The sequence below is a fragment of the Pipra filicauda genome, unplaced genomic scaffold (assembly GCF_003945595.2).
Source record: "Pipra filicauda isolate LSUMZ 115617 unplaced genomic scaffold, ASM394559v2 scaffold16_size7369187_pilon, whole genome shotgun sequence".
In the NCBI taxonomy this organism is placed as follows: Eukaryota; Metazoa; Chordata; class Aves; order Passeriformes; family Pipridae; genus Pipra; species Pipra filicauda.
The window spans coordinates 4,945,446-4,966,905 of NW_024104207.1; the positions used below are offsets into that span (position 1 = coordinate 4,945,446).

At 37.5% G+C, this 21,460-nt stretch overlaps 1 protein-coding gene across 1 annotated transcript in view; it reads right to left on the reverse strand.

Moving 5' to 3' along the window:
- Positions 1–21,460, reverse strand: part of PCNX2 (pecanex 2) — a 156,050-nt gene that overhangs the window by 51,542 nt on the left and 83,048 nt on the right. The window contains exons 21-23 of the mRNA XM_039379509.1: positions 20,495–20,672; positions 8,108–8,216; positions 3,350–3,479 (exon numbers count right to left, since the gene is read on the reverse strand). Of these exons, the coding sequence (XP_039235443.1) occupies positions 3,350–3,479; positions 8,108–8,216; positions 20,495–20,672 (417 nt within the window). The remainder of the gene's footprint in view (positions 1–3,349; positions 3,480–8,107; positions 8,217–20,494; positions 20,673–21,460) is intronic.

The following is a 21,460-nucleotide window of genomic DNA, read 5'->3' on the forward strand; positions in this document are numbered from 1 at the left end:
TGTTCTATCTTAACTTCCTTATTTTTTCTTCTTCTTAAAGTCACCCTTCCTTTTACCCCCAAAAAGATCCCTGACCTCAGTGATGTATTAGTGTGCTAGACTCTGCATGCAGTGAGTACCAAAGTGCACAGTAAAAACAAACAGCATCTGCTGATTGCAGGGAAGAACACCTATGCACACACTGCAAGAGCACAAACAGGCACAGTATGATTCCTGAATTTTGAAGAGCCTGTTAGGAATTTCACAGTTTGCCTACTATCCAAATGAATCTCTTTTTTTTACCCACTTGAGTTCCTCCGTCTCCTTGAAAAAATAAACAAACCATCACCTTAATTCTCTAAGACTTTCAGATCCAGCTTACATCATTCTAGAGTGGAAGAAGCCCAGTCAGAAACCTGAGCACTCAAAGTCCTCTTCAGCCAGCAGAAAAAGTGGGACTAAAAGAAACACTGGAAATGCAAGATATGTATGTGTGCACTCAGAAAATACCAGGCAGAGACAACCAAACCAACACTTTAAGGAATAAATGGAGCAGTTTTAAAATTTTTATTAAATTATAAAAAATATAACCCTGGAATTGACAAACTCTAACTTCATATAAATGTAAATGAGTTTTTTTGTAGAGGTCAATATAGCAAGGAAGTGTTTGGAAATGAGTATGCAAAGCAGGCAAAGCAAAAAAGGTATATAAAGTACATTGAAGGTAGCTTTCCCCTGAGCAAAAGTTCCTGTCAACAACAAGTATGGAAACGGCAAAAAAAAAATAAAATTGAAAGCTTCTGTTTCGTATGAGCTTATCTCATACCTGTGACTTTCCACCAATACCTTGAGCTGATTTTGGGAAAATTAACTGTCAAGGCACTCCAAAAAGGAAATCTGTACATCAACTTTCCTTTCTGTTTGTTCTGTCTTAGATAACCTTAAAATTCAGTGCACATCTGGCTGTAAGGAATTGCAGTCCAAAGACAGTGCAGGAGCCAGAACAACTTTCCATTCCAGCTCAAGTTCCTGATCCTATTTAACTACACAGCTCCAAAAGAAAGCAATTATGACATCCTTTTGACTTTTTAGATCTTGAAAGGTCAAGATTCAAAGCAGTAAGGCAACGCCCACTCAATTCAACTATTTAAAGTATTTTGTAGAAAATGTCATTATTCTTAATAAAAAATCACTCCCTCCCCTTGATTTTTTTCTGTCTTTTCACTGTGTCCTTTTAATAAACCAGGAGGCTTTCAGTCCCACTCTCACTCACTCTGGTTATTTTCTCATGTGAGCAATGAAATACTGAAATGGAAGCAAGGTAAAGGAGAATCAGAAGTGTTAGAGACAAAATGAATACAAATTTAGGAGTCATCATTATATGTGCATATTGTGGGATGCCACAGGTTCAGGCAAACATTTATTTCACTTTGACAATCTGAATCTTTTACAAGGCTGTTTTCTACTCCTGAAAGGTTTTTGACAGGTAAGATTGTGGGCTTTAAGTGAGATCCTAAAAGATATATTAGAATTTCTAACAAACAACAAAGCATGATTTTTTACAAAGAGTAACTTAAGCCTTCATGTTGAATACAAACTTGTAGTTATTGCTTATTTTGCAAGGACAAGCAGTGGTGGATTAAAGTATTAAAATGGTTTGATTTTTTTGCACTTGGGGTTTTACAGTTTATGGGTAAAATAATTACCTTGCTTTCCAAATTTATTACCATCGACTTCTTCACTTCCCTTAGAGAGAATAGCAGATGGGTGCTACTGATGAAAACAAGACACCAACGCCCACCCCACTCCACCTCCCACTCTCATTAAAGCATCAAGCATCAGCCATTTTTTGATATTTCCTTTGAGTATCTCCTGTTCATTTTGTCCCAAAAGATTAGACAGACCAAAAGCAAATACAAATGATCCCCTCTATTTCCTTCTACAATAACCTAGAGACTCAACACCAACCTAGCTATACGGAAGTGATGTGCCTACAACTGAGTTTGACTTTCTATTTGGTACCTAGAAAAGAAACCAAAGGCCTTCAAAATGCTCTGGTTGAATTAAAGTGTAGCAGATGTTAAAATCCCCACTTCCTACTTCATATTGTTCAAAGTTTTCGTCCAAAAATGTAAAGCTGTCTGTGGGATTAGTGGTAGCTTCCTGCCTTTCCATAACTGCCCTCAGCTTCACTCCCCTGAAATAATTAATCTGTTGACCCAAGGAAAAAAAATGTGTGAGAGAGAATTTTGTTAAAATCTGGCCCCAGTGTACAAAACTCAGCTCCCCTTGAAAGGTTTCCACAAATCTCATCATATTCAGAAACAAATACAAAGCCTCTCTATATGACTTGGCTCTGTCCGACTAATTTCTTTATAGATGAGTACATACTTATTCATTTGACACAGGTCAGAATCAAACAAAATAAAACTCTTCAAACTAAACAGGCCCTTTTCCCTAAAAGATGGAAAATCAATCACTGTAATTCCTAGTTTTGAATTCTGTTGAGGTTCTCAGATACACCAGCAGCACCAATACAAGAAGCGTGGCCAAGCACATAGCACTTCTCACTGGTCCGGCCAAGCCCTGACTTGGCCAGTATAATTTTCACTGTGTGTCTCATATCACTGTTCTGTAGCTGCAATAAGTTACTCTGAGCCTGCCTACACATTAGTAGGGGGTGAATAGCTCATGCACTGCCCAGAGCACAGGATTCAAAGGACTCACCCTGCCCACTCACTGAATCCAGCCACTAACATCGCAGATGGTCATCCCTTGCAAAAACTACCTCTACCTGGAAAAAGAAGTGGTTCCCTGTCTCCAGTACTCTTCTTGGGAGCCCATTTGATCCCAGTTACAGAGAGCTTTCAAATCCTACTGGGCAGAAGAGGCAGAAGTTATTCAATCTTTATGTCCTTCTTAAACTAAATGAATGGCAGCTAAAATCTGACAACCAATTCTTGAGTCAAGCTCCAAGATCGGACATAACAAGTAATGACAACGTACAATCATCATCACTTTGCTGTGAGAGTTACCTGCCCCATCCCAAAAGATAACATTTAATCAGGCTAATTAGTATAAAATGTATTCCTGCAGTATGACTCCTTGTGCCAAAGGCTTTACAGATTTAGCTGCTAACACTAGCTAGCTGACAGTTGAGAGTTTTACTAATTTTTTTTTCACAGCTCCCTTACCGTGTGTCTGTACAACAAATGCAACATGACGCCTCATCTGTAACAAACCAGTAATTGTTTACATACATTTTCAGAAATAACCAAATCACCATGAAATAGTAATATCTCCAGAAATGAAACTAATGAGAGCAAAACCTTTACAAATAACAAGTGTAGAAAATTTCGAATAGTCTTACTTGTAATTTTTCTCCCAGAACTTGATCGGTCTTGCGTATGATGCAATAAAGATGACACTACCCAGAAATGGACTTAGTGGTGTAGAAAAGACTGAAGTGGCCAGAGTTTGAAAAAAAAGCATAGCAGAGTCTGAAAATTGCAAGTTAAGGTAACACAAATTATTTCATTATATTTTAAAACACTCTTTGAACTACTTTTTTTGCTGTTGTTTATTTTACCAAAGAGGTGGTAAGTAAAGGAAAGGAAGGCAGGCAGTGCCAAATTACCCATTACTAGCATGTAATCTGTGGCTCTTCAGTGTTGTAACAGAGCTGACATGTCCGAACAGAGTACATTATTATCAGGGTGTCCCTGCCTAAGCTCTGCCTCAGGACAGATCCCGAGCATAGGCAGTACAGTTAAGTGCCCTTTTCCAGTTACCTAGTGTACCTTCTAACACAGGAGTGCCTCTCCAGAGTCTGACACAGAGTTCAAAACCCACACACACAAAACCAAAAAATCACTTTCTTGGAAATTCTTCATTCTCTGCGTTGGAGTTTTGCTCTCACTGTGTCCAGTGTTCCATTTCTGCTTGTTTTGGAATGACCTAGTATGTGGAGAAAGCATACCTCTATAATCCAACCTGCTGGTTTAAAGTCATGCTTTCTCATGTTAATTCTTACTGACAATTTAATATCCATGCTGACCAAAAGGTAAAAAATGTTCAGCATTTCATACTTTTCGAAATATATACAAAATGAGAAGGTGAGGACAGGGGAATAGTAAATATCACACATAAACATCACAGTGAATGCCTGAATCCATAGCTTACTTTAAATGTAAAGTCATACTTCAGGTTGATGAAAAGCAAGTTAGAGATGGATAAGGATACTGAAAAAGATGCAAATCAAAAGAAACATGATTAAATAAATGCAAGCAAATAAAATGTTAGGCTTAAATTCTTCATTAATTCACACCACATCCACGAAATCTAAGAAAAAAAAGACCTCCAAGTTGGCATAAGAGACCAGTTGTCCTTCCTTACACCTCTCTTGGGATGCAGGTGCAAAGTAAAGAAGCCATGAACTAAGGAACCACTATCCAGGTACAGTGATCAAGCGCATCTTAAACTAAATTTCAAGTTAAATCACCCAATAACCACAGTCTTTTAGCTTACCCTCTTACAGCAATATACTGTATGTGTCTCCCACAGTCTCTGAGACCTCACAAAAAACACTTTTACCCATGTAGCTTCATTCTTGGTAGAGCATTTCCACATAGAGGCTAGCTAGCCATGCTTTCAAAGCCATTTGCAAAATCTAAAAACAAATGTTGGTCAAAAGATATCTCTCAAATCCCTCAAACTCACTAAAAGAGAATGGTCTGGAATAGTGTCTTTGTGCATTAAAGAGTTTGAAAAATGATCTGCCCTCAGAGTCTAAAGTTTAAAAAGTACAGAGAGCACAGAGCAGAAAGCAAGCGCATCAAAAAAGTTAAACTGTCACATTACACCGTAATCATAACCAAGCACTGGTGTGAAAGATGAACAAGAATTTACAAGTGTCAGATAAGGGAAGGAGGCATAGGAGCTGAAGAGACGAAAAGAGAACAAGGAGGACAGATAAGGACAGCAAAGCAAGTTGCCTGTTTTAAAGCAGGTTATAATATCATGATTAATCACGAAAAATTGCCACCATCATAAGTTAAGACATTTTGCACTCCACTGTGAACTGTTCATGTCTAAGACATAATCAGTAGCATCAGGGTTTTCTTCCTAAAAGACATAATACTCTACTAAATGGATGATGGAAGACATTTCCCGTTTGACTTGTGAGGAGTGATTTTAACTAACTGTTTCATATCTGTAAGTGTGCCACAAGAGCAAGTTAAAGCCTGACTCTCTAATGTATAGTTGATGTGTGCAGTGGGCAATTATCTGTCTTTGGGGATTTTTTTATTTGAGGGTATCCAATTTGTTTTTATTAGGTAATTTTTTTTAATAACAACGCTTTAATTATGTCTAAGTAAAAAACAGGAAAGAAGTGTCAAAAACTTAGAAGCATACTTTTTTGCACTATGTCCCAAATCAGATTTCCTGTGTACTATCTTTGTTAGGCTATACCATCTAGAAGCAGAACTTGTTTCTTTGTGAATAACGGATTTTCTTTTAAAATGGCCAAAATCAAATTTTGAGAACAAAAAAACCCAAACCTAAAAAATCTTCAACCTGAAATAAAGCTTTGTATTTGGAAGATTAACTCTTATAATTTAAAAATCTGTTTAAATTCAAATTGGCTTCAAAACAAGTAACTGAAAGACTGACATTTTTAAAATCTTCCATCCCCTTCTTTTAACACAAAACTCTGCAATAAGGCCAGTCAAAATCCTCTGTTTCTCAAACCCCACATTTTTACTTGCAATTTCTATAGGTCCCTGCCAGGCACACAATCACCTAGAGAATGGGAAAATTAAGTGTCACAGGCCTTCATTTTCTAATGTTAGAGCTGTAACCCTGAAACAACCAAAGCAAAAACTCTCCTAAACAGGATAATCTTGACCACGAACTCCTTCACCCCTTCCCCCAGTTTCACTGTTCATTTATTAGGTAAAATCCTCCTTTGAACTACAGATTACACTGACTTTCTCAGTGTGCTGGTATTTATACACGCATAACCTCATCTTACCCATTTAGACACTAGGAAAGTTGCAGATCTCTCCTCAAGCCAGAAGCCCATTCCCATTCCAGGTCTTCCGGGATTAACAGGAACTTTAAGGGATCATCTATCAGACGCAAGCAGGATCAGCTAAACCTATATGATTCCTGATAGACATTCATCTAAATTCCCGAAGATCTCTAATGGTTGAGACTCCACAACCTCCATCAGGGAAAGCTCCACACATGTCCTGCTCGCTGGAATCTAACGCATCAAAGCATGCTGAAATACTCCTATCACTGAGCTCTATGGCAAAAGTTCACCAAGGCACTTCAAAATTTAAACACTTACATCCTGTTTGCAGATGTGATTGAAGCAATCAAGAGCCACAAACAATTAACTCTGCAAAGAAATGGCAGGCTTAGTGCCTCTGCAAACTGGAACACGCGTTCACCATTACTGTTCGCAGGGTTATGATAACAACAAATAAAAATAATGTGCAAAGAGGCAGAGTTATTGCTGCTGTGGGAATAGTAACTTCAGCATTTAACCATTTAACTTAATTGCAACATTGCTTTAGAAGACATATTTGCATTTACAAAGCATACTACAAATATAAATAATAGAAAGCTAGGCTAGATCACCTTGGCAACAGCTCTGTAAACAAACTAAATCCTGGTTTAACTACTTTCCATTTTACAAAACTTAGTCAGTACTTTTATCGAGAGCAAAGTTACCACTGCACAAAATATTTGTGACCAAAGGGAAACCTATTGAAATATAATCTCAGTTCTTAAAGGTTTTGCTAAATAACTTCAGATACACTTCTCCTGCAATTCACACCTACAACAGAGATGAAAATATTTTTTGTTGTGAAATTCTGGAATGATTTGCTACAAATCACCTAAAACTCTTAGATCACTGCTTTTATAATGCTTTTCTTCCATAACTAGATAGTTTAAAGCTTTCCCTCTGGGAGTTATTCTGTGTGCACTTCCTTCTGTCTGAGGCTCTTACTCTTTATTCTTCCTATCTAGAAACATAAGCATTGTTAATCAACATTGCATATGTTTCACAGCAAAGAGCAGAGGGAAGAAATCACTCAAGGGAAAAAAATCCCAACCCTGTGGAATGAAAGGGACAAAGACTTAAGTGTGTATATCTAATAAACAGTACAAAGTAAACTCTTCAGTAAGTCTGAATTAAAACCACTTTGTCAACTCTTCTTCCACAACTTTGGTTAGCAGGGAAGGAAGAAATTAAAAGTTAGTATCTGATAATGCATTAGCTGTCAATAAATTTAAATTTGTTCAGTTAAAATGCTTTATTTTGTATTAATATTTTTTCTGTATTCAGTCAAGTTTCTAATTGAATTTGACTTTAAACAGAATGATTTTTGTTCAAAAAATTCAATATAAATTTTTTTAACCCTAAAGAAATTTGGGGGGCATTGAACTCTGTGTTTTACTCCACATACTCACAAACCCAGTATTCACAGCCCTGTAACAGAACAAAACCAGACTTCTTCTGAAGGACTGCTTTGGTGTTGATGAATATATGTTGTTACTCATAAGACAGAGTGGAAATGTTAAAAACGAGAATGCTTCTCAGCACTCCAATGAAAAATTTGCATTAAAATGTTAAAACCCCTCTGCTTCTGAAATAAAATTTAAAAAAAATCAGGACAGTTGCAGCAGAAATTGGCTTACTGAAATCTGAGATACCAATTAGAGGCAACTGAGAAAGGAACTAATATTTGAGAGCTCAGTCAGCCATGAGCCCAGCACTTCACAATATGTCCATCACAACATTTCTTTCTGGATACATCAAAAGTCAGTGCTGAGGATTAGGGAAGTAAGTGATCTGCAGAATGTGGCTGGGTGGGAGGTGAGCAGGGATAAACACACCAGCTGGAGTCAGAGTTCAGTGTCCCGGTTTCAGATCCTATGCAGGGGAAAAAAAAAAAAAAAAGGAGAAAACTGTGTTTCTCAGAAGGTGTTCTAAGCATTTTCACATTTTAAAATAAGTTACCTGGGAATTTCACACCTTGTTCAAACACTGTAAATAAATTACATACACGAAGAAGAATTTAAGAATAAAGAAAAACTAATTTACAAAGGATATGAGGTATTGCAAAGAGCTGAGCAAAAACATGGAACGATGATCCCCAGGCAATCTGCCAGGGAGCAATGTATGTCATGATGAACTGCAACTTCTGCAGTAGGTCCCACAGCTGAAAAAAGAAAAAACAGAAAAACAAGGTAACTTTTTAGGCACCGAGACAGTTTCAAAACTAGTATCTGAAAGAGACACTTTAGAACTGTGCCCTGGAACAAACATGAAATAAATTATATTGTGTTATTCGCTTTCGTGGGTATAAAGGTCTTAACTTCATTAAGGCATAAAAGTACATTCTTCATTCAAAATTCAAACTTGCAATGATGTATGTTTTTAACCACCATACTGAAGTAGTTCCCAGATTACCTTTAAAAAGTATGTCTGCTCTAATTAGAAAGTGGGAAAACAGGTTCTGATATTCACTGAATATAAATCACCACAAGTCAGATGGTTACAGAAGAGGAGACTCCAGGAGAAACTGGGTATAGTGAACAGAAAAAGTTCAATGTGTGACACGAGCGGCTCTGCACATTGAAATCTGAGTTATTTCTCAAGAAAACAACATTCTTATTTGTTGACTTAATGGGAGAAGCCACCATGATGTAAGCATAGGCGTGGCATTAGTCATGAATTGTAGCTGCATTTTCAAGACCATTGTACCATAAAAACATTGCACAAATATGAGCTTTTATTGTTGTGCAGTAAAAACTGAAAACCACAATGAATTTACTTTTGCTTTCTGTAAAATATGCTTGGCGCTGCAGCTAGCATTTTCTGATTCAAGAATGATGTGTGCTTATTCCCCAGAACACACTTTTTTCCCTGCCATTTCTCTTGGCATCAGGCCAAAACAGATCTTATGTCTCATCTGCATCAGGCCATCAGATTCGTATTGCAGAGTGGGTTCCTGACAAACTGTCAGGAAAGATTTGGCCATCCACAGACATTAGTGCTCAACACACATGCAAGCTGACAGTGAAACAGGAGCATATGCGATATTTCATGCTTATATAGCAAATACACGTTGAATTTCTCAGAGTAATTTTTTATCTGAGTTAGTGAAAAACAAGATGTTGCCACCATCCTGAAAGACACTGAGACTATATCAATACTTGTACAGTAAAATGCTTCCAGGAATGTTCCCAAGCACTGCTATTGTACGTGTTTTTAAATTGTTAGAAAGGCTTCTGGGAAGGTTTTGGTCTGGCCCAGCTAGCACTCTTCCAAGCAATCCCCAAGAATCCTTTTGAATGAAAACCCTCCATTGTCCATTTTGCATACAGGCTGTGAGAGTTCATTAGCACAGACACAAGCTTCCCCATGACAGCTGGCCTCAGGGTCAGAGCATGGTTCTAGGCACACTTAATGTACCAGTATGCTGACAGTCAGAGAGGATGCACCTTCTCTGGCAATCTCATTTCATCCCTTAGTTATCATGCCCAAAGTAACACTTGGCTGTCTGGATCAACAGTGGCAATGCACTTACAAGCTGTTTCACTGAGCTGCTCCATGAATTGTTGTAAGTAATTGCAAATTAACTGTGAGGAAAGTAAGAATGACTAATAGCATTGACCTGTTTTGGTCTTCGTGCTACCAAATGATCAGAGAAGCAGCTGCTAACTCCAGTTATAACCCCTGTCATGTTATCTCCAGTTACAATTAATAAACCTTCCAGTTCAGATGCAAGCAGTGCTTCATATGCTTTCTTTGCTTTGGCATGACTCAAATTAGCAGCAATATGCAAAGTATAGATTATATTAACTTTGCACATAGATATACTATTTAAAACAAGCGAAGCCCTGATAGAAACAAGCTGTTGCAAACCCTTCAAGGCATAGCCTGGTTACCCTTACTTAGTTTGAGAAACTCATATCTTGCTAACTTTGTTTTTTGTCAAAAATACTACATATGACTTGAAAACTACAGCATTAAAGTAGGCAAGTAAAACTGAACTGAAACTAGAACCAACATTTATTTATTTGAACCTTATTTAGCAGGTTGTGGGGTTGCTTTGTTTTGCTTCATTTTTATTTATCTGAAATGTCTCAATGAACAGCTGGAAGAAGAATTGTATCTGCTAAAGATTTAAACGAAGGGCTGGAAAAAGCTAATGACTTGCATCCGAAACCTCAAAAATTCAAAACTGCAGCACAACCCAGTGAAGTTCTGCCTGTTACAGATTGCAATCACAAAGCCATAAATCACCCCAGCTGTGCTCAAAGTGCAGAGTTCATCAAAAGGTTTTCAAACCTCAAATAAAATTCAGGTTTTGCATTTGCTAGGAAACCAAATCCATGAGGATACCCTTCTGGCTGCTTGTTCCATTACATAATTTTAATCATTCTTTAATATTTATACATTCTTGCAAAACAGGCCATGGAGCCCAAGTTCTTTGTTTCATCTAACAAGTCCTACTACTTCTGCATTCACCACTGCTTGAACTTGCTGTTGTTTCTTTCAACACTTGCCTCTCTGCTAACACTTCTACAAGACAGGCAAAGGAGCTCATTTCCATTCACAAGAACATGAATGCAAGAAGAACGCTTTAGTGAACCTCATTTAGTTTTTGAAAGCCTTACAACACCACACGCAAAAGCCTGGAAATGTGTGATTTTCAAGCTACTGCTTTCATTAAGAGTTGTCAAGTGCCTCTATTACCTCTTAAATCCCTGCTTCCAGGGCATGTTCTGCAAATCACCTTTGGAGTAACTTGCCATTAGCATTTTACATATATATTTTACAACTATTATTGCTAAAGGTGATGTCCTCTAACAACTATAACATTGAGATTTAGGGAAGGGGGACTTGGCTTTAAAGTTTCTCTTTTTCATTTTGCTAGAACCATCTGAAAAAATATTCCTTCTTATCAGTTTTATCCAGTTTAAAATATGCTTTCTCCTATATCTAACACAGGAATTCCAAGGAATCACAAAGCTTTTCTCACGGAAAGAAACTGAAGCTGCTAAAAATTGCTTGTCCTCAGAAAAAGCCATTCTCTACATGTAGCCATTTTGACTGCAACTAAGTGCATTTCAGTCTTCAGTAATCTGAAGACACTAGCTAAAGAGGAGAACCTTCATCTTTTTTAAATTGTCAGAAACAATATAGAATTAATTAGAAAGAGATAAGAAAGCCAAGGCCCATCTGGAGCTGAATCTGGCGAGGAAAGCAAAAGGCAACAAGGAGGACTTCTACAGTTATACTGAGGGCAACACACAGAATAGGAAAAAAACACATGGATCAGTTGATTAATGGGGCAGTGGACCTGGTGACAAAGGGGAAGGCCGAGGTACTCAACGCCTTCTCTGCCTTGGTTTTTACTGTTAAGCCTTCAGGAGTCACCAGCCCTTGAGACTTGTGAGAAAGCATGGAGAAATTAAGACACCCTAAATAATGAAGGATTAATTAAGGGTACATTGAACCAAACATTTCCACAGAACCTGATGGGACACCTCAGCCCTTCTGTGATTCTGTGGGACACACAATTTATCCTCAGTAGAGTTTTGTTTGAATGAGGGTGCGAGGTATATTCTTTGCGCTAGATACAAAGAGGGAACCTTCCCATACAAACTAACAGCGGGAAAAAAAATCTGCACTGAGTTTTAACCCTCTCTTTATAACCATTTCCTTAAACAAGTATAAAAGATTAATTTTTATTTAAGACTTCTGCATTTTAGTTTATGATGATTTATAAAAGAATATTTGTTTTAAGCCTTATTAGATCATCAATGTTTTCTACAGTTCACAAAACAGAACTACTATATGTGATATATTATTTAGGGGGCATAGAAGTTCTAGTATTCCTAGATATCTTTACTCATGTGACAGTTTTGCACAGTAAACAGTTTTTAAAGTCTTTGACAAAGAGTTTAAATTATTGGTATGCTCAGTGAATTTCAACCAGCATATTCCCACCATTGACGAGTGAAAGTGCAGAACATGCATCCATCTTTCATATTTATTTTATGTGGACAACATTTTATCTTAATCATCCTTAAGTCTTCTATGAGTTCTGAAGCCTCTACAGACTTCTGGTGAATCAACTAGTATTCTATATATATATATAAGCAAAGCAAAGGCAAAGACTAATCTTTTCAGGACTTTTAAATCTGGTTATTCTTACTCAACCAAATTCAAGTAACATTACAAACTAGAAGTTAACGGAAATTAGTTAACATACATGAAAAAAATAAAAGATTTCAGGAGTCTGAAACATCACTAAGATGGGATCTCCTTTTCTCAGTTTGGTAGATTTCAATAAACTAGGCAAAGATTAACACTTGAATTTAAATGACACAATGTGAGATGCAGACTACGCAATGCTTTCAGCTTTTGGCAGCCTTTCTATATGTTTAGCATCTGTTGGGACTCTGTGTGGGCAGACTTCTTGGCAATACTGGGACTAAATGCAAAAACATTAACATTTTCTTGCTAAGTTTGAATTTTGCTGTGTTTTAAAAAAACTGTATGTATATATATTGTTTTTAAACAAAAATAACTGTCATATACATATGGCTATATGTTCTACATGCAACACAAATTTGAGAGATTTAAACAGTTAAGTGCAGAAAGCAATTATTTCCCCATTTCAATAGGTATTTCTTCATATTCCTCTTTAGATCCTGAGAACTTGAGACGATTTGAACTCAGACTCTGAGAGGGGTATTTAGTTTTATATGTTAAGCTAATTCTGGTTAGTTGGTAACTCCAACTCTTGGAATTAAATCCTAATATCTGCTGGGGTTTGGGGGTTTTTTGGGTGGTTTTGGTTGGTGGTTGGTTAGTTTTGTATGTCAATAAAAATTAAGATACATAAAGAGGGTAAAGTTGTGAGTAGGTATATGTTTATGGAGATGAAATTAAACTTAGGTGGAATAATTTTACTCTTGTTAATGACTTTTCTTTCAAATCATTGACTTTCTTGTTTTTATTTAGTACTATTTAAAGCAAACTTCACCTATGAAATCCTACAAAACAAGATTTAATGGAAATACTAAAGGTTTTTAATGTTTATGTCCTAAGTCATTGTGACATTCTATTACTGTATTTGAACAGCACTATGTTTGAATCTACAACAAGTACTTTCCAGGCTGTCTTTACCTGCATATGCTTACAGACATTTGAGGACTTTATATTGAGGTTTTCAAAATCATTGTCTAATACAATATATACAAGAGGATCAAAACATAACAGAGCCTCCCAGGCTCTGTTATGAAACCTTGGAGGAAGGAATATATTCCTGAAACACAGCATTCAGCACTTAATTTTGACAGTGTACAAAACAGGCACGTTTTAAGCAGTTTGAGTAACAAGCCTTGGAAGCCTTACAATTGAGGTTAAATGTTAACCAGATGTAAGTATGATGAGGATTATAACAATAAGACGATCATAAAACCTAACAGCCCTGGATCTGCTCATGGCAGATGCTGCTTCTTCCTACACTGCCAGCTGATAGCAAGAGCCCAGGGAAGGAGCCTGCAGTACTGTAAAAAAGTAACTTCCATATAGCCAAAAGGGCAAAAGGGACAAGATCAGAGCTCATCAGCTTAATATAGAGAGGGTCAGACAATCAAAATAAATGATGAGTGCACTTATCAGCTGCACTGATCCAGCCTTTTCAGTGAAGCCTTCATAGGCATGCCTTCTGACAACACTATCTTCCCAGAAATTTCCTTTACTAAAGGACTGGGCCAGTGCAAACCTCATGAAGTACAATAAGGCCAAGTGCAAGGTCCTGCCCCTGGGCTGGGGCAATCCTAAACACAAATACAGGCTGCTAGGAGAATGGATAGAAAGCAGCCCTGAGTAGAAGGACTTGAGGGCGTTGGTGGTGGTTGAGAGGCTGGACATGACCCAGCAATGTGCACTTGCAGCTCAGAAAGCCAATTGTATCCTGGGCTGCATCAAAAATAGTGTGGCCAGCAGGTCGAGGGAGGTGATTCTGCCCCTCTACTCTGCTCTCATGAGATCACACCTGGAGTACTGCATCCAGCTCTGGGACCCCAGCATAAGAAAGGCATGAACCTGTTAGAGTGGTCCAGAGCATGGCAAATAAGGTAATCAGAGGGCTGGAGCACCTCTCCTATGAAGACAGGCTGAGAGAGTTCAGGTTGTTCAGCCTGGTGAAGAGAAGGCTCTAGAGAGACCTTAATCAGCCTTTCAGTACCTAAAGGAGGTCTGGAGAGAGGGGCTTTTTACAAGGGCATGGAGTGATAGGATAAGGTGGAATATTTTTTAACTAAAAGAGAAGAAATTTACATGAGGTATGGGGAAGAAATTCTTCCCTATGAGGGTGGTGAGGCACTGGAACAGGTTGCCCAGGGAAGCTGTGGATGCCCCATCCCTGATAGTGTTCAAGGCCAGACTGGATGGGGCTTTGAACAACCTGATCTAGTGGAAGGTGTCCCTGCACCTGTCAAAGGAATTGGAGCTAGGCAGTCTTTAAGGTCCGTTCCAACCCAGGCCATTCTATGATTCTGTGGTAAAAGTGGACAGAAGCAAAAGCACAAAGTTGTGCACTGAAATGCTCAAGATTTCTCTTTCAGTCCCTGCATCAACAGACACAGAACACACCTCTATCAGCATGAATGCACATGAATGTGGTCTTCAGTGACTAGTGAGCCAGACTGACCCAGCAAGTGGGTGTACACCTCCCTGAACCCCCAAGTGCATTTGTCCCATTCTAGTTAAAAAAAAAAACCAAACAAAACACACACACAAAAAAACAAAAGAGAAAATTTAATTTGGGAATAGTGTAAGGAATTAAGTCTGACAAAGAGGTCAGTGATGGAAGGCTGAATGAAAAATCAATTAAACCATTCCTCCAATACTAAAAGGAAACATGAACTGTACAGTGCCCAAGAGAGTTAAGGAGTCTACAGAAAATACCACTGGGATTATCCTGCCAAATATCAGATGTAGCCTTGGGTATTTTACTCAGCAGAAAGGGTCTTAAAAGGATTTATATGCCAGATATCAAAAGCTGAGGAAACAGCTGTGAGCCAAGAGAGTACACATGATTAAGACATTGGATTTCAGTATGCACAAATGGCAAGGAATGGATTAAAATATGAATTAACAACTTAGTGCCAAAACCTTTGAAGTGAAACATCAGATTTAGAGAAGGATGAAAAATCTGAAGGGGAAAGGAAAAAGAGTGAGGCTTCTGACTTATAAGTAGCACCTAAATCAATGGGACATGCCAACTAACCAAGAGTTTTATTGCCACAAAGGCAATAAAAAGATCCAATAGGTTAATTACTTGACTTCAACAAAGCACCAAGAAGGTCAATGCACTTGGCAGCACTTTCTCATAAAATGAAGGAAAACAAGATGACACACATAATTTCTTTCCTGTCCAAAGGATTGTGTTGTGGATGTTGAAAGTTAAGCCTGATCAGCACGGGTCTGTCGAGTTGTTACAAACTGGCTGCCTTAGCTGGATCTACTTTGACATAAATATCATCTTTCAGAAATACATGGTCTTGGATACTATGGCAGAAAGATGTATACAGATAAGGGAAAAATTCTTTTAAAAAAATAAAAAAAAGTAGATTCCTTATTAGCTGGAAAATGTATTCTGGGAAACAAGAAAAAAAAATATCAGACAGGGAAATTGTATACTTAAGTGAGCTCAGCAGGAGTAAGAGTACTTAGGCAAATGAATTCAGTGGTAATGAAGGCAAATTTAACAAGCTCTGCTTCTTTGATTTTTTTGCCTTATTCATGAAGACAAATTCAGAACCCTCAGAGGACTTGATGATAAGAAAATATAAGGTGATTTCATATTTTTGTATTGCTAATTAGTTCATCCACACACACAAATTAAGAGGCCATTAAACTGCCTGACAGTAACATGTAAGACACTGAAAGAGATAAGAAGTTGTAGTCCTATACATCAGAGGGTTAATGATACTGGATCTTATCATTCCCATGCAGATCCATGTAGTAGATGACTGTAAGCTATGGGTGGCTCCCTCTCTAGGCCTTAAAGGAAGCTACATAGATTTTTAAAAAAATCCATATTCCAAAGTACAGTATCATTTCTCAGTTGTGCTCTACTGATGAAAGAGTTGCTGGTAAAAGAGACAGTTTAGCAGTTTGGCACACAGGAATCTCCAACATGCTGCTGGTTGCTCCCAGTAGTGAAGAGACTGGTAAAAAAACCCTACCAGTCCTTTGTAGTAGCCACAAGCATACTGCAGCCAGAGGCATCCACATTCACACTACCAGCTGGCTTTGCTCCTTCAGCTCAACATCAGGTCTACTGGAGGTTCCAAAAGCAGTTCAGGGAGATACTATGACCCCTCTCCACCAGCAAAATACAGAGGATGCCTGGGGCACTGGATTTAATGGAACACCACATCTTTAACAGAGCACAGCAAAACAGCTGGGGACAAGTCTTGCCCTGAGCAGCTTTGTTACCATTCAGTCAGTTCCAAATTGATATACTTCTTGTTTGAATGATTTGCATTCATTTCTACTTCACACTTAACAATACCGGTTCATCTTGACTTGAACAGTTGTTATTTCAGACATCCTTTAAAAGCATCTCACACATCTGCCAAGGAGGGCAGTGCTGGGTATATTCCTATTTTACTTTTTTTGTTTGCCTGAAGAAAAATGGACTAGATGAGCTATAACATGCACTTAACCATCCCTATGCTCTTCCTCTCATAAGTATTGCGTGCGTTAAGAGTTTTTCCTAAGTTAAATATTGTCAGTAGACAGCAAAAGGATGCAAGAAAGGCCCATCTTTTCATCATTCCCAAATAGTTTATTCAAACCAGCTAATACTTCCACATTTTTTACTCTACTACAGGAAAAGTCGGAGGTTTTTTCTACCTTTAGAAGTCTAGGAAGAAATCTCTTGCATCCTATTATGTATTCCACTTTTGCTCCACCTATGAAGAATATATTCTGTTTTTTGTGGGTTTCCATTTTCACCTGATATGAACATTCTTATTAACCTTTGTAGTGACATTATCTCCTAAAAAGTCTGGGGAGAGCAACCGGCTCATTTGAAAAGTTTACACGGAGTCACGTAGACTGTCTCAATTATCTGGTTTGACTTCCTGTAGAATATACATCAGAGCATTACACCCACATATTTTTAAAAGGCATTCAGCTCTGATTTAAAGATTGTAGACAACAAGAGTTTTGGACAGGAGAATCCCAGGCTGTAGCCAAGGACACAGTCTGGGCTGGCGACATGGAAAGTCTCGGTGTAAGAAAGATGGAAAAGTCCTGTTCCACTTGAATTGAAAGCTGCAATCATTTTCAAAAACAATTAAGAAAGACTTTCCTAAATGTTTATCTTGCTCCCTTCCCAAGGCAATTTGAAAGACAAACCAGCACACTCTGCATATGCCTAATCAACTTTTAGTGTTTCCACATTCTGCCACTTGTCAAAATGCAAACAGCTAATCATTTTTAATATAGAAATTAATTAACTGTGTCACATTACTAAGTCCTAGACGTTAAAAAGACAAAAAAACCTAAGGTGATTAAAAAAATCCTTAGGAATAAAACTGAATAGACTCTTGTTCTCTGTGTTATCTCAGTGTGGGTGTCTTGGCTATTTGCAGATAGAGATAAAAATCTGTGAGCAGCAGCTTGGACTTCTGTGTCCCAACTTGTTCAGGGAGAAATAGGTTCATTTGGAGCTTCTGATTTGACTAAATTACGTTAAATCAACATCACAATGAGGAAAACAAGGGAAGCAAAATCAACGAGATATTCAGAAATACTCTACTCAACACTATTAGCAAAGTTTTATTCCATATAATCTGCATCAAGAGGCACTAGTGCAGTTGTGAATGTTCTTCAGAGCCTGGCAGAAGAAAAAAACATTACCACCGAGCTTTGAGAGCATGTAAATTTTTTTGGAGTAATCTTGCTTAAAAATTACCATCACTATGACTAAGGCACAGCACTTCTAGTGTTCCCGAATTCAGAGGGTTGTAAATTGATGTTTTCAATGTGCAAGCAGAAATTAGTCATGACTGTGTAATAAATTCTGCATAGCCAAAGGTGATGGTTATAACAGAGACTATTTCAGATTTTGTTTTTATTTGTTAAAATAGTTGCAAATATAAAAATGACTGAACTACAGACAGAATGTGTGAAGACCCATAAAGCTTTTAGGAACAAAGGCGGATGCAGCTTGCTTAGGGTCTGTAGTATGAGATAAACACACATCATCTTTATCCTCAAGTGATCATATCCTTTACTGAAGTTTCACAATACTGAGCTAATTAAAGCTCAAACCTTAATTAGGGTAAAGAAAACTTATGCCCCTTATGATTTGAAATTAAAAGGAATTTAATTGCTATCATCTGCAACGCTATTTTTCATATTGGCTCTAATGATCATTGTGTAACTGTGCATGTGCTTTTGTAATATAAATAATTTAACCACTCAACTTCAATTTTTTTAAATGGAACAAGGACAATTCCACTTGCTGAAATAATGACCTGCAAAATTTCAGATATTATTAGATATGAAGATGGCAGACCAATGCTAAAACTACATTTTCCAAATATGTCTGCAGTATAAGCTTTCAGTCTAGTAGAGCAGTAGTTATTCTAGCAAACATCTCTGTTCAATTTGATAAGCATCCTTTGTTATCTTACTCCTATTGCTAATGCTAGTCTTTCTACTGTGAACAGTAGCTTCCAACTACCCAAGCAATATTCTAAAAAAAAAATCCCATTGAAAAGACTTTACATCTCTTTCTTACAAAAGCATGCAATAATCCACCGCAGTATTTTGTGATATGCTCAAAGGTCACCATTTCCAAAAGAATTAACAAATAGCGACACTCTGAATTTTGGTGTGCTAATTTTTTGATCCCGTAGAGAGGTTTTTGGAGAATGAGTTCTAGGATTAAGTAAGCCATTATCCAGACATCGGATGTCGACTGATGCACATCACTGACAAACTTCTCAGGAGATACAAATCTACCCCTTACTCTAGGGAACATGGTAATTGAACAAATACTGAAAACTGGCATAATGCTAGCAAACTCTGCATCTCTTTCACTGGTTATCTTTCACTCCAAGATAAGAAGGTTTAAAAATTACTCTAACCCTAAACCCTACTTTATGATCTTAGGAAGGAGATTCTTCTTAAAGTATAGCTTTGTATCATCTCTTCTACTCCTTTTCTTCTGCCCTTCCTCCTCTACCCTTGCCTCCTCACCCTACCAGAGAGAAACAACAGGTCTGAGGGTTGAAGGCTTGAAGCAGGTGAAGCTCCTACTGGAGTGTGGTCCAAGAGTTCAATGAAAAGAGTGAGCTCACCAAGTTGCTCTTCATTCTTTCTCCTCCTCCCTTACAGCAGCACAGAAATAAACCAGGAAAAGCATCTAATTTCTCCTTCACTCTTTCCCTGAATGACTGTGAACTCCCAATGTAATACCAACAACCTGGGCCTCTATTTAAGAAGCCAGAAATTTCCAGGTGGGCATAGACAGCAGTATGAGCTGTTGCCCCTTGTGCAGAAGGCCTAAATATCTCCACAGCACATGCAGCAATTGATATGAAACCATGTCTTTCTCCTCTCAGAAAATAAGTGATGTTAGTGGGTCATACTCATACATGTAGTAAGAATATTTTAGAAAAAGAAACCAAATAAACCTGACAAAAAACCTAAAATATACCAAACAACACCAATAAAAAACAAACACCCTACCAGAGTTACCCTGGATCAACACTTTCAAGTCTTCAATATTTTCCCATGTTTTACCAAGGTATCAGTTAAACCTGCTTCTTTCAGTAAAACAGCACAGATTCCAAACTAAGACAGGATCTAATCTGATTCATGCAGAAAGGGCTTTTTTCTTTTTTTAAGTAAACTCAAAGAGAGCACACTTCAAGAGTTAACAATGTAACAGAAAGGAGCTCTGAGGTTAAGGTTAAGGGCAGCATCACAAGGATAACAGACTGAAAACAGGAAAAGGCTGATGTTAAGGCTGACATTAGGAAAACATTTATTATCATGAGAATGATTAGATTATGGAATAATTTCCCAAAGGAAGTTGTTGAGTCAACCACTAGAGGCATTCAAAGGAAACCTAGATAAAAACACCAGGCGATTGATCTGGAGGGCAGTCCTGCACTAATGACCCAAGAGGCTTTTTCCAATTCATTGAGGATTCTCCTCTTGACAACAACAATTCTGAACTTTATAGAAAAACACGTGAATGAAAAATAAATGGAAAACATTGTAAAACCTTGTTTTCATTGTAATAGATTTTTTTCTCTATAGTACCAACAATCTGTGTCTATATATGCATACTTTACTTCCAAACAATTCTAACACATTTTGATCAGCACAGTAACACAGAGAAGATATATTTACCAAAGACATTACAGGAGCTATAAAACTTGCCTTATGAAACACAATTGACATCATGAAGAAATCCAGCAAGAAATTTTCTGAAATGTCTCTGTAGTCAAATCGGAAGAAGATTACAGTAAAGCTCAAAGTAACAAACTGATTAATAGGATTACAGAATGAGGAGCGGAGGAGTTTCATCCCGGCAACTGTTATCAGGATAATGTCACAGCTGTAAGAAAGGCAGAGAGAAAAACCTAATCAAGTCACAAAGCAATAAATTATTAAGCTCTAAAATACAAATATCTGTATCAGATGTATCTTAGATTGCTATGTATATCTAAATCTACACAACTTATTTATTAAAAGAGCATAGGATTAATATCAGAAATCATCACATTTATTTTACCTACATGCAACTTTGTGATTTTCCCTTATCATTATCACACACTTGTAAGCTGTAATAAAGAACATTGTACTAAAAAGAGTAGTACTGACTACTAAACCCCAAGAATCTAGAACAGACATTTTTATATACCTTTAAAAATAAAACCTAAGTTTGGGAAATATCCTGGCACTTTCATTAATACATTACCGTAATTTGAAAAAAAAAACTTGAGCGCGATTTTTTTCTTTTACAAGAAATTTCACTTGATTACAGAATTTATAATTTTACTCCTAATCTCATTACACATTGCCAAAATTCTGGATAGCAACACACATAGATGTGAAGTGCTTGAAATTATCATTGTTCTTGACTGAATGGTTGAATACTCTATACAGTAATTCATCAGATGAAAAAAAATCGTGTTGCACCTACGTCTTGTAAAATGCAGGAACTTCAATGTATAATGCCTTACAGGTTTGGTATTTGCAAAGCACATGGAAGGTTCTCCTTCATCTTGCTGCGAACCAGGAGAATACCTGTTGCCATGACTGATACTTGACAGGCCAGAAAGCTCTAAACAGGTTTTCATCATTCTAGCAAGGTTCACAAGCCTGTGCTTTTCCAGGCTTATT